General features: G+C 38.9%; 2 protein-coding genes across 9 annotated transcripts in view; one reads left to right on the forward strand and one right to left on the reverse strand.

The window, feature by feature from the left end:
* Positions 1-387: 387 nt before the first annotated feature.
* rtkn2 (rhotekin 2) lies at positions 388-13911 on the reverse strand. Of its 3 annotated transcripts, XM_084948049.1 has the most exons (13): positions 9651-9884; positions 9237-9338; positions 7474-7673; positions 7054-7112; positions 6869-6922; positions 6641-6758; positions 6212-6412; positions 5658-5752; positions 4855-4961; positions 4631-4762; positions 4014-4182; positions 3697-3804; positions 388-3370 (listed from the first exon to the last, which is right to left on the reverse strand). In XM_084948049.1, the coding sequence occupies exons 1-13, from the start codon at positions 9783-9785 to the stop codon at positions 2652-2654; spliced, it is 2199 nt and encodes a 732-aa protein (XP_084804175.1). In that variant the 5' UTR covers positions 9786-9884; the 3' UTR covers positions 388-2651. The 3 variants fall into 3 exon arrangements, with proteins under 3 accessions (XP_084804175.1, XP_084804174.1, XP_084804173.1); XM_084948048.1 differs by lacking the exons at positions 9237-9338; positions 9651-9884 and adding an exon at positions 13708-13911; XM_084948047.1 differs by lacking the exon at positions 9237-9338.
* Positions 13079-13935, forward strand: part of cep170aa (centrosomal protein 170Aa) — a 39206-nt gene continuing 38349 nt past the window's right edge. For 3 of the 6 annotated variants that reach the window (XM_084948037.1, XM_084948040.1, XM_084948038.1), the window contains exon 1: positions 13079-13246. The gene's annotated coding sequence lies outside the window, so the exon portion shown is untranslated. The remainder of the gene's footprint in view (positions 13247-13935) is intronic. The other 3 variants (XM_084948039.1, XM_084948042.1, XM_084948043.1) reach the window with 1 other exon arrangement.

Below are 13935 nucleotides of genomic sequence, written 5' to 3' on the forward strand. Positions count from 1 at the left end.
TTCTTTAACTGAACTGCAGATAAATAGCAAGGGTTGGATAAACTGGTATTTAATGTCAGTGTGCTAACATCAAAGCAATGCTTTCCCCCCCCCTCAGTAAATGCAGTGTGAATGGGGTTTTATTATTGTAATACCATTATCTGGCTATGAGATTCCATCCGCCTTAATCTTCACAACAGGCTACCTCTGGGCTCAATGCCAGAGAAGCCTCTTCAGTATTTGCTGCAGTAGAGAAATGTGCCAGTGCATGTATCTCTATGGGATGTGTACTAGGTTGCAATAAAAGCTATGCTTTGACTTTTATTGCCACCCCCTGGTAAACCTTTAACATGAAAAATATTCAGTAATACTTCCAAGCTCAGCAAAAATAAAGCAGCCTCACCAGGGTGGAATGTAGGCCGTTTTATTGCAGATCAGCAATCATAAAAAACACGGTGAGCTTCCAAGACAACAGAGTGAGAAGAAAATTGCACCTTTTGAGAAACATTAACTACAATATTTTTTTTTAACATTGCACTATACGCAAATTACACTGCAGTGGGACATGATTAATGAATAGCTATGTTGCAATACATAAAATTAAGTGCCACTAAAAGTCTAAATAATTAACATGCTAAACAACAAACATTGAGATCAGAGGACAATACTAATGTAAAAAACTACAAAATATTTTGATCAAAAACAGTAAAAAAAAAAAAAAAAAAAATACAAATCCAAGATGCTGTTTTTATTTATATAAACCGATTATAAATTCATAAAATGAAAGCAAATTTGGCTCCGTTAAAAGATGATATATTTTCATGCAATTAGTTTCACCAGAGCTACACAGTCAGTTGTCCAAAATAACACAGCTTTCAGAGTACCTGCTAGTGGTACTTCTATGCATTTCTCAAGCATACCTAGTGTACCTGAAAATGGCCAAGATGTTGAGGGGGGGGGGAAATGTAGGACGTGCAATGTAATTATTTTGATAATCACGGGGTCTGAGACATAACCACTGTTCTCATCAGCGAAAACTGATGGTGTGCTGTTCTAGCCTCAAACCCTCTCTTATGTTTCCAAGTGTATACAGTACAAGATCAAAGTGACTAATGCATCAGTAATACACATCAAACAAAAAGCATTTGACACACTGCTAAAAATCAAGCTGCAGCGCTTTCTGTACTCTTCTCTCCCTTTTTCCCTTTCAAGGCTTAAACTAAACCTGTCTGTAATCCACCTCCTCCTAAATCTACATCTTTCCCTCTAAATTAAACAGAGTATGGAGGGTGAGATTTAAGAAAACATGGACTGCAGCTTTCACTATAATGCTTCATCTAGATTGTGAAGGGAGCAAAGTCTAATGTTTTGCACACTGTGTGTAATTATGACGACCATTCTTCAACACAATATCACTAAGTGGCTGAGATATTTAGTGGCTGGCAGTACTGGATATGTTCAAAACACACACACAAGGGCATTCATTATTTCAGCTACTCAAAAGACTCATTCATTCAATAATGTTCATAGCATATATTGGCTGTAGTGTTAAATTATGTTGGACATACTGTGTAGCCACTGAAAACCAAGGTCACACTATTATTAAGACCTCGGGGGAATGTCACATTAGTGCCTGCAATTGCTCTTAAAATTCTGTTCCTTAAATTCAGCTATAGTGGTCATAAAGTCATCACAGTAAGTAGAATAAGTCAATAGTTCCAAAAGGAATGACTCGTCCTCAGTCGGCCAATGGATCGATTCCAATTTGGGCGCCTTTTCAAAAGCTCTTTCTTCAATCCATGTTCCAGTGGCAGAGCAAAGAAATAAGCCTTTCCATTTTAGTGCGATTGATGATGGTGGTAGTGGTGTATAAGCCAGCATTCAGCTTTTAATTTCATCTGTGGGTTAGCTGCACATGGAAGGTTTAGAAAGGGAAAGAGGAGCAGGAAATTTATACACATAGTCCTGATATTGCAAACTAAGGTGTAAACTCAAACGTGGCGTCATCACCTACCCACCCTTTATGGCAAACAACCGTTACACATTTTTGGAACTATGCTTATGTGTTTCATTGTTGAGTAAGATTTGTGCAGTCAGTATGAAGCTGGAGCTCGGGCTGAAGACTGTCCAAAGGTAAAAACTACCTACACTCACATCTAAAGTTAAAATATTAACTAACACTCGTTTTGTGCTGGCGTGACTTCGCTGAGCTGTGTCATGCCCATTCCAGTGAGTCACTGCTTCTGACATTACTCTCCTTTTAACCTTATTGTTTTATTTAAAATATTTGATTGAGAGAAATGTGCAGGTAAACACATTTATTACCTATCGAGAAAATTCGTCTTTGCATTTTCAGCTTTATAACCTTCCTAATCTAAACTAAATGTCCTGGCTCAAGCTCCTTCCTGTATATATGAGAGTAGTATTGAATTTTTCCCACCAAACTGTCAGCAAATCACATTTCCCAAATGATGAAGTATTCTATTAAGGACCACACCAACAGTCAAGCCCAAATATCATCACCGATCATGACGAATTATCATCACTCCTCAGTTAGTTCTATAGTGCTATATTTGATTTTAGCAGCGTTACCCAGCTCAGTTGATAAAGTGTGACAGGTATCTGTATTAGTAGTAAGGTTACCTCACTCTAGATCTGATCTAAGGTTGGGGTTACAACGCTTTAAGGTTCATCCTCTCTCTGAAAGACTTCCTCAGTTTGCTCCGTGGTGCGGGAACAGGACCAGGACCAGGACCATCAGTGGCTCTCACAAAGCCATGATCAGCTGTGGTCTCAGGGGTTTGGGTGTGGTGGTTTTGGTAGTCCAGCTGTTGGAGGGGGGGCTGGGGCTGACCTTGTGGGTGTACACTGAGCACGCCCAGAGGAGCATTTTTTCGACTTGAGGCGGTGGCTCCTCCAGCATTATTCCGCTGGAGCTGCTGGATGATGGCAGAAAACTTGGCATCCAGAGATGGTCTGCCTGTTTTGGACCTTGTGATTGGACGTGAAGTGCTAGTGCTAGAATTCTCCTTCTCCTGGTATGAGGGAGGAGGGTGCTGATGAAGAGAGGCAGGGAGAGGAGGTCTGGCTGGGCGGGTGGGAGCAACATAAGGCTCTCTGTCAGGGGGAGGAGGTGGAGCGCGTCGCTTCTTGCTGCTGTTGGTAGTACAGCTGCTGTTGCTGGGATTGGGGCTCGAACAAGGGGTGGAGGTTTTGCTCTGGGACAGAATACCCTTCTGCACTACCACTGAATGGGAACCATCAAACAGACTGGACCAGTTAGGTGCCTCTTTCTCCTCTTCATGGCCAATAAGGAAGTGCCCATCTGTCTCCTCAATTTTATTGTGGATAATATCAGTGATGCTCTCAAACTTGCCTGGTGAATTTATACCTGTAAGGGAAATAAATAAACACCAAAATCAAGTGTTTTCCCTGATGTACTATTAAAATATAATAAAGCATCACAAAGGCTCAGATTGCAGCATTATATTTTGCTTGAAAAAGTATCTTATTAACATGCTTCACCACTGAAAATTAATGTATTGTGGGTATTCTTTTTCAGTGAGTGTCTTATTTGCCGTGAGCACTCGCATTACACCGTCTTAAAATGAGTATGTGTAAATATAAATCCTGTTAAATCCGCATCATCAAACAGTCGGCAAAATATTAACCTCCGTCTAACTCACTTCAGTGACTCTTTCCAATTACTCTACTCACTCAGGTCGTTGTAAACAGAGTCTGCTTGCTTAGAGAGAAAAAGTGATGGTTTCCGTGGAGATGCGACTTCGATCTTCATTAGCTGGTCACAGCAGTGCATCCACTGGCCTGGTCATAAACAAGGATAGGCATGAGATGATAAGACCTATACCATCTGTTCTTAAAATTTAGCTAAGTGTATGTGCAACCACTTTTCCTGCGCAGACTAGTCCACACTCCAGTTTCTCTTTTATAATGGCAAACACACACGAAACCCTTTACATAAACATGTGTTTTCATATACAAATGGTGGTGCTGCATGATCACATAACACTCACTCTGATCATAATGGTGCTGGTGGAGGGCTTCCACCCAGTCCTCCAGCGCTTCCCTGGTGTCTGTGGTGAAGACGATGGACTGCGATCCCTCTGGTGAAGGGTTAATGATGGACAGACTCCTAGATTTGTGGCCTGCTGATTCCTTCTCCAACACTCGGATCCGGGTGTCCTGCACAAAAAAAGCAAAAGTAACCTATTACAAGCTGAAAATCACTAACAGAATACAAATCACACCTCTGTGCGAGTTAGTGCATTAAAAATTACATCGCTGATATTGCAGAAGAAAATTAATTCCACAGCAAAATGCCAACGCTCCAAGCCGTATCGCGGTGAGTAATTTGGTATTTTATATTTTGGTTACTCTGCAAATGTTAGGGAAAAGGTGAATTGAGATTTAAATCAATAACAATGAATCTGATGTTTAACTTCTCTTTCCAGACAGCACAATTGAAACAGATAATGAAGTTTAACAGGGGTAACCACAAAGCCTCATCTTATGCAGAGTTTTAGAAAAGTTTGTTCTTCCAGTCTTGTGTTATAAAATGATGCAACAGAACAAGAAATTGCTAACATTAATGTTTATCAAGTAATTCAACATTTTTCTTAGTGTCTCTTACCTTATTAATGGGTAGTTTGAGAATGGGTTGTATTTTAGCATCAATTTCTTCTGGAGTGAAGAAACAAGACAAAAAGCCGGCACTCAGCACGCAGTAAAGACTGCAGCAGCGGCTCATGCCTTCCACACTTTGCTGTAAATCAGCAGAATACAAATAAATACTAAGACACTAGAGAATCAGTGATGGAGCTTATTGCTATCATTACAAAATAACAATGAACACACCTTCTGGCTCAGGTAACCGGCCATCATGGTCTGTGTCATACAGGCAGGCTGAGCCACTAACCGGCAGCAGAGGTTACCATAAAGTGGAAGCCAAGAGGACCACTCAGCTGTAAGGACGATGAAAAGCAACCAGAAAACTGTAATAAGTTACCTTGTACTATATGGAAGAAATAAAGTTAATTTAAAAATAATTCAGTTCTAAAAAGGACAAATACGTTATTACAACTCATACATTCTCCTGTAACAAAAGCCCCAGTGTTTCCCCTCAGCTTCCTAGCAGATGCAACTACGGTATCATTTTGAAACTCCTCGGTGACAACGTTCTCGATTTATTGTGCTCATAAGCGCTTCAGAAAACTTAGCCTCTGACCTCAACCTTGAGGTCAAACTCTTACATCGCCTCGTTCTCAGATTATTGCACTCACAAACTTGGGCGTCCATGCACCATCAGCTTTTTATAAATGAAGGGTAAAAACCCCATAATGTAAACTGTGCAAACTTGTACCAAAAGCTTGAGGTAAAATTCCTAAAATATATACAGAGAATCCCAGTGATTAGATGATCCCCTATGAGCAAGCACATGTCACATAGTAAGGAGGAAGAACTTCTTTTTAACAGAAAGAAAGACAACCTGCCCAAGCCCTAACTTTCCATTTCATCACTCTTCATTTTGTTTAAATGGAGGTTTAGATTTAAGTGATGTTAAAAAATATCTATCATTACTATTCCAGAATGAAATCAGGAGTTAAAAAGCATAAGCATTTCATATCCCCAGATATAAAATGGTGTGTTTTGCTTCTCACCATCTTGGAGGACAATAAGGGAGTGAGACTGAAAGCTGCCTTCAGCCTCGGGCAGACACAGCGTTGTGTAGGCCAACAGGCTGTATTTGGCTCCACTGTTACAAGTACAAGACACATATGAACATTTTAGCAGTCTTCAAGTAGAGCATGCTGACTTTTCAGGGGAAATATTGCCATGTTTAAATTTAACAATAACAGTAAAGATAATGAAGACAATTCAACTTATAAAATGTACACATAACCTATATTTTTGTAAATTATATCCCAGTGAACAGGTGATACTTGAGATACTTTCAGCTGAGAAGTCCAAATTAATAATCTAAATGGTTTAAACTATGCTTTTCTGCTCATTTTAATAAAATTCTTATTTTTATTATGACAAAAAAATAAATCATGATTACCTAAAAGCTAAACACGGGAACAGAGTTTGTTTTCAAAACCCTAACAAGCTCTGGCCCAACAGTCCTGCTTCCACTAACCAGTCATTGTAGAGTTATTGTAAAAAATCTTGAGCCAAGAGCCTATAAAGTATTTAATGACAGCACAATACATACGATGGTATTGGGTTGTGCTGTAGGAAGGTGTCAGGGTCTGGAGTGTCCAGCAGAGAGCAGAGCTTCCTCCCAGAGCTTTTTCCAAAGGAGTTGCGGAGCTTCTTAGCCAGTTTCTTTGGTGTGTTTACCAGTGTGAGCTCCTCCTCTAGGGCACAGCTCCACAACTCCACCTTCAGCTCAAACTGAGGAACTGCTTCTTTACTAAGGGTGGGGATTTTAATAAGAGCATAACCATTAAAACATATTAACAAACCAGGGCTGAAGCGACACAATATACATTATACATATACTAGATGAAAATTTCATTAAATACTTTTAGATTTCCCTTATATATAAATCTATAAAATAGACATACATCCACTTAAAGGGTGGAGTGCAGCAGTTCAGAGAGTACTACTTTGCATATTACATAAGCACAAAAACACTTACAAGATGGTAATTCCCTCAAAGCAGATGTCAGTGACTGATCTATCCACCACCACCATTTCAGTGTCAAACACTTCTGAGCCAATCTGCATCAGACAGAACACAGCCACCCTGCGAGAACCTAACAAATGTCATGGATGTACAGTATGCATTAGTACAGCCAGTATGTACAAATATTACAGGAGGCAAAGCTGAACATGAGGCATGAAAGATAACAAAGAGCAAACTTACTCCCTCTGTTGTTAAAGTGGTCTGAGTCCCTCCACATCAAAGGTATGCGCAGCCCTAAGTTTGCAGAAAGTTAATTAAAAAGAAAAATTAACTCAGGGAGCAAAATGTTGCAACTAAATGTAATCGTTGCATAGTTTTAGATGTGCGGTGCTGATTTATTCTGAATAAAAGATGAGCAATCTTACCTGACAAAGCAATTGTTCCATTACAGGGCAAACGGTCAGCTGAAATTAGATCTGAAGGTCTGGAATAAAATTTGGAATTTACCATTACAATAGATCAAAATGTGTGTAATGTATTTAATTTAACAAAACAAATAAACTGTATGTACATTTACAAAAAAGGATGGAATCGCTGCATGATTAAGATTTTAGACACATCTAACAAGACTTCCTGGATTTTGTTATTTTAAAAATACATTTTAAAAACCTCTGTCCAAAACCCGCTCAGTTCTTTCATTAGTGACAGGACAATTGTTTCACCCTCCCCATCAAAGTTAATATATATCAATTGGATATACAATTACACACACACACACACACACACACAACAGTAATGTAGACTCAAACTGAACAAGACTGAGCCATAAGCATCAATCTCCCCACCTGCCGACTCCCCCCATCATGTCCTCTTCCTCTTTTTTCTTCTGCAGCTGAGAGAGATATGCCTTTATCCGGGCGTTGCAGGTAAACATGTTCTTGGAAGCATTTAGTACCTGTTCTCTCTTACTGCAAGCGAGCAGCAGCTTGTAGGCCCCCTCTCGCATTCGCATCTCAAAGTCAAGTTTCTCCTGTATGTTAGTTGTCTTTGTGGACAGACAGACAAGAATGAACAAGTGTCAAAAAAGAACAGACTGGCAACTTTTCTATGACGTTTTCTATTGTGTTAGTGCATCAGACAACAAAAGCTTGGACATGAGTGGCATCACAGCAAAGGTTTTCATTAGTTATGCAAACTTATGGAAATTGCTTTTTAGATTAACAGAATTTTCTTTCAGTCTTTTAGTCCACTTCACATTGTGTAGCTTATAAAGCACTCAGTGGTTTACCCCCTCTGACTTCCTCAGAGTTTATAGCCCAATTAGACCTTTCAGGTCATCAGGTGCAGATCTTTTAACTGTTCCCAGAATTGGACAGAAGCGTGCTGAGGGTGCTTTCAGTTACTGTGGTGATGTTCTTTGGAACAAGCAGCGTGCTGACCTGAGGACAATTGGAACTTGGTCTACATTCAAAAACAAACTTAAAACCTTTATTCTCATAGGCTTAAACTGAACAGCTCTTTGTGTGCGCACATCTGTTTGTGTATATGATAACTTGTATTTTGTTTCGCTGAAAAGTTTTATTTTATTGTTTTTATCGCCTTAAGACACAGCAGACCTACATTTTTTTCATGTTTTTACCTTATATGGTATTTTTAAAGAAAAGCAGTTGTTAAACAAAATCCAAGGTCACTCTGGCACCAACAGAACTAACATTTTCTGGGTTTAATACAAAAGACAGATGTTAAACATCATGGCGGTTGGGAAATCTTCTTGCCCAAGGGTGTCCAAACACATCTGATCACAAGTGGGCCATATCAGTCAATATTTCATGGTATTTTCTAATTATTTTTTATTTTTAATTACTGATTTTTTTTGTTATTCTTTAATGCTACATCCAGATGAACAGACTCAACCTTTTGGGTGTTATTCTTTTAGTTTACTTTCAGTTAGTTTTATTTTTTCAGTTTAGTGTTTATTGTTTATTTAGTTTTAGTCTTTTTATTTATTGTTTTAATGAGAGCATATGTCAGATGAAAGATTTAGGAAAAATCTGCTCATGTATTACAATAAAAACTGATTCGGACCTCAAATAATTAATCAACATTTAGAAATACTTTTAACTTTTCATACATTTACATTCCTTTGTAGGAATGCTGGAATCTCAATATTAAGCATTTTTTGTGAAAAACTGATTTCCCTACAATTTTTGGACCCTTTGGTGGACTTGCAATCATTTGACACATTAGCCCCACTAGTAACTACCATCACAGTTAAGATGATACACTGGTGATGTTTCAAATTACTTGATAAGCTTGAAATCACAAACTCAAGACCAACCTTTCGGTGACGTAATGATGCATGCATGAAGGGGTTAGATGGTAATGCCAGCTGAATGAGATTAATAAGTTGTCTCGGGTAGCAGTTTTAATGGCAAAGATGGAGTTTGGAAATGTACGATTGGCATTTCGAAAAGCACAAAACAAGTGAAAACTGGCAGGCATGCAGCAGACATATTCTAACTAAATGAAGTTTGATGATGTCTGTTATAATCACATCTAATATAACACAAACATCATCATTCTCCATATCACAATCAACAATATGCACCTGTAGCTTCTTAGAAATCTGTCGTATGTACAACAAATTCATATCCTCTACTATCTGGAGAGTGTCTTTCAGAAGACTAAGGCACGGCTGCATGCTCTTTGCCTGCAGGGAGATTAGTTGGAGCAGTATTAGAAGGAAGCAAACATACAATGATGATGCAGCGTACACGAATATGGTTTCAGGGAAGTGAATATTGACAAAAGGGGCACTGCCCCGAACTAGCTTTGCCCTGGAGGGTTGAAATCCAGCTTGAGAAGGGCGTTAGCAAGTCAAGTCGCAGCACATGAAACTATGTTATTAAAGCCATGTGAATTAAAAAGATCAGCATTCCCGTGTTTGACGTGCACTTTGCACCCACTCGGACCACTCCATTGGGTAAATCATACGAAACAATCACTGTCGTACCGCCCATACCTCTGTTTGTAGGAATAAAGTACTCTGTCGTATTTTCTTTCGTTTAATCTCCATATCCACCGCGGAGCCGGCCAAAAACAATGACCTGGAGCCCCCATTTTTCTTGGAAGTTTGAACGTCCCGCGGATCGTCCATGTTGCATGTCCATTCGCTAACAACAGCTGCACTAGCAGCGTATTACTGCGCCTGCTTCAAACGGCCGGGGGTCGTTCGATTTCTGTTATTGTACCCCCCGTAAACGAAATCTCCCGTCGTGTTAACATAAAGTAAACCCATTAAAAAGCTTAAAAGTGTGTTGTTCTCTCAGCACATTTAATATCTTATCAAATAAATAAGAATTAGAGTATAAAATGTAACCAATACATAAAGCTACAACTTAATAAAATGTTGTAGTCACCATCAAACCTTAAAATTAAAACAAAATTAAACTCTAACTTACAAATGTCCTATGCAATCGAAATCATTAAATAACAACCATTAAATAAACAAAAAAATAATATTTTAACAATAATACATAAAAGGGTACAGTTCAAAAATAAACATGAAAAAACGTTCCGCTTTTCCCGGCGGCACTGCCATACATAAAAACGAGTGCCTTTACGCCAACAGGGAGGGGGCGTCATTGCGTCAGTGTGTCAGACAAAACAGGGCTGAACCGTTTTCGAGTTTGAATTTTTAGACGGTATAAAATCATAGACAGTATCAGATAACATACATTTTATTACATATATTATTATTATATTTTATTTTTAATTCATCATAAAATGTATTTTAAATATTATAATACAATACATACAAACATGCAATTAACTAAGAGGCTGTAATGCTAATTTAAAAGTATAATTTTCACGTTTATGCAATGAGCATTTCCATTTTGAGCTCACATTTTTGAAGCAGAACAAATATGAATCTTTTATATGTTACTGCCATTTAATCGATCTCCTTAATTTATATTTTTTAAAAGCGGTGGATGTTTTTCTTGTAGTGCTACATCCCTAATTAGTTTGATAATCTCTAGTAATTTGGTTCCTGGTTATCATGCAGCAGGTACAGCCTTCATTATCAGCATGACCTCTGCACAGTCCATGTAGTGGTACTGTAACAAAAGACCCCGGAACGTAACCAGTGCGAGTCCAGGAAACCCGCCCACCCGGTTCTGGCTGACATCGCTTCTGGTTGAGTTGGAAGCATCCACGGTTGCAGTTGTGGACGCAGGCGCTCCTGAAGATGAACTCCGTCAAGCTGGGCAGAGAAATTCCACTAAAACAGGAAATTACATCCGCTTTTAAAAATAAAACGCAGGATTTTGAATTTTAGACGAGGTTCACATGCGGTGTAATCCTCTGAGTCACTCAGTACACAGTCAGCTACTTTACCATCTGGAGAGCATTGTTAGTCTGAGCGACTGTCCTACAATAATCCATATCTGTGTGTATTCATAGGCTGTAACGTTTTATTTCACACTGTAGTCCTTGAATCACGAACTAGTCTGCAACTGCACCAGCAGCTAACCTATCTATAAGTGGAAAACGTGTTAACATACAGGCATGTGCCTGAAATGCATTCATTCCTAACAGGATGCAAGAGCTTGGAATTTTATTGGGAAAGTGCTATAGTGGTTTATGGCTTTAAAATGACTCGTCATGTCTTTCTTACTTATATTTTTTAATAATGTAATCTATGATATCAGTCTTTATCTCTATAATGCTTTTAGTAGCATTGAATTTAGAGTACAGTAATTCCATAAATATGGTATTACTGTAAATACAAGTTTCTTTTTTTTCTTTTTCTTTTTTTTACTTTCCCCACATAATAAATTATTCAAAATACACACAGGTTATTACATGCATATTTTGTCGAAGAATGGTTTCACATATCCCAAAATATCAAAGGATCGATAGGTACACAATGCACACAATATGGCTTTATAAGTTAGAACAACATATTGAACTTTTTAGTTGAAACTCATGAGAGAAGGACTTTGGTTGAACCTCTGGTGTAACTCAGGTGATCATGAGATTATAGTTGTGCGCGTGGTTCTGAATATTACGTTTATTTCAGTATCAAATACACAAATAAATAAATAAGTAATTTAAAAGCTTTCTGGGGAACTTAAACTGTGAAAGTCACGCACCTTGCAGTCGGAGGGCAACTTTCTACTCATTTTTTCATATGTGTTGTCTCAAGCTGCTTTGAGAGCTCAGTGAGAAAGACCTGTCAAGCACAGATAATACCATTGTTGAATTCAATGTGAAGTTGTAACACAGCACCATGGGCCATCTCTATGTTTTACACTTGCAGGTGTAGGTGCCAACCATCTTGTCCATAGTATCTACACCTCCTTTGGCCTAGTTATAAAATGTGATTAATTAGTGTTTTTTCCCTTTTCTGGTATTTTCATCCCCCATTTTGTTGTGATACATCGTGCTCAGGAGTACAACAGCCATTTCTTTCTGCTGACATAGCTGACTATGGTAAAGCTGCCACTGAATGCAAACTCTGTGCTGTAAGCCTCCCTGGACTCAGAAGCCTTCATCAGATAAAGGATGTATGTAGAGTCCCCACAAAAGTGTCTCCAGGAGGCATGGTGAAAGAGTACACTGGAGGAAAATAATTATCTGTGCCAATGTTGCTTCTTGTCTTTCTGAATCTACTACACAACTGCTGGACAATGGTTTCACCCAGATTCTTATCAACTTCTATCCTTTCTTTCCATTTTCGTTTCCCTATGTTAACCATTTCAGATTGCATAGGGGATGCATGTATCACAAACCTAGAAGATCTTTAGGCCATACTTGACGGGCTTGTTTGGCAGTGACACAATCACTCGGGGTGAACTGCTGTCTGAATGTTGAATGAATGCTGTCTTTTAATCCTAATTTCTCTAATAAGAAGGATGTTTCATGAACTTTATCATTTACCATTTTTTATTACCATACATTCTGTACATTCTTTTCAACCTATTCTTTTTGCAAACTAAAAACATCACAATCACATCACATCACAAAAAACAAAACTGAAAAATTGCTATCTACTACGGAAGCCCGTTTCCACCACTAAAAAACCCAACATTATTTGCCATCCACATATCAAAATGTCAGGTTTTTATCTGAAAAAAGTCAGAGAAAATAACTCCAAAATGACATAAATCGAGAAAATAACGTAAAATTTCCAGTTAATTTTGAGGGGAAAAAACACCCTGAAATGATGACTAAGAATAGCAATAAAAAATTTTAAAAACTACCTCAACTTCCTTTTAGCGGAAGCAGATTTCCATACTGTGACAGCGGTATGAATAAAACTTAAAACACCACTTAAATTATGATCGACGCCTCAACTCGCAAATCTGAGTATCCCGTTGTCTCTTTGACATTTATTTTGAAACGTCTGACCGGAGGCAGCGATTGGCCTATTTGCCACTTCGACGCCTCTTTCAGGATGCTGGTCCGCTCGCCGCTGTTTTGCAGGGAGTCAGTAGCTTATTGCTGAGCAACGGAGGAAGAGAAGGCCACCGCATAGAGCCAGACTGAACTGAAGCAACGACAGGGCTGGGCTCCACACGCAGTCACAGAGCAAAAAACATCTTTAAGGAAAGGGTAAGTGTGGAGCGTACTTGATTTTTTTTCTTAGCGAACAGTATACAGTGGACAGTCCGTAGTATGGTTTTAGCTAGGTGGTTGACCGTTACTCACGTGAAGTTTGCGGCAGACAAAAAATATAAAGAGTCGCTTTTGCTTTCCTTCTGCAGTCCACTGATGTCAGTTTCCTCTTTCAGTGAGCTCATAGAAAATTCTCCCAAATTTTCAAACCATTAAATCTGTATTAAATCTGAGTAAAATTTAGGAAACAAAAAACACTCCGGCTCTTTTAACGACTAAACAGACTGGTCTGACTCCCTCTTGGCTAACGGGATGGCTACTATTGTCAGCAGCGGCATGACAAGCCTACCCTGCTCCACCTTTGTAAGCCGCACAGACTATAGCCACTTTGCTGCCCTTGTAAAAACACCGGCCACATACTGCTTCACTCCAGATCAATACTATTGTTTACTACTGACCTGATTTTATCCGGTAGTTGCATCCTTTTGTAGCCAGGCAGAGGCTAATCGAGACAAGATGCACATCAATGAAGGTCGGTCACACTGAACGCTTTGTTTATCTTAGTGGAAACATGCTACCCCTCGGGTCTTCTTTTAGTCTGTATTGTCTAAGAGGTAGATTTTATGGGCAGGTTTTGCTCTAAGTAAGACAACTGCCGAGTGTTTTCCGATAACGGACCCCCCTCC

The sequence above is a fragment of the Perissodus microlepis genome, chromosome 13 (genome assembly GCF_051167445.1).
Source record: "Perissodus microlepis isolate ML-2025 ecotype Zambia chromosome 13, ASM5116744v1, whole genome shotgun sequence".
NCBI classification, from domain to species: Eukaryota; Metazoa; Chordata; class Actinopteri; order Cichliformes; family Cichlidae; genus Perissodus; species Perissodus microlepis.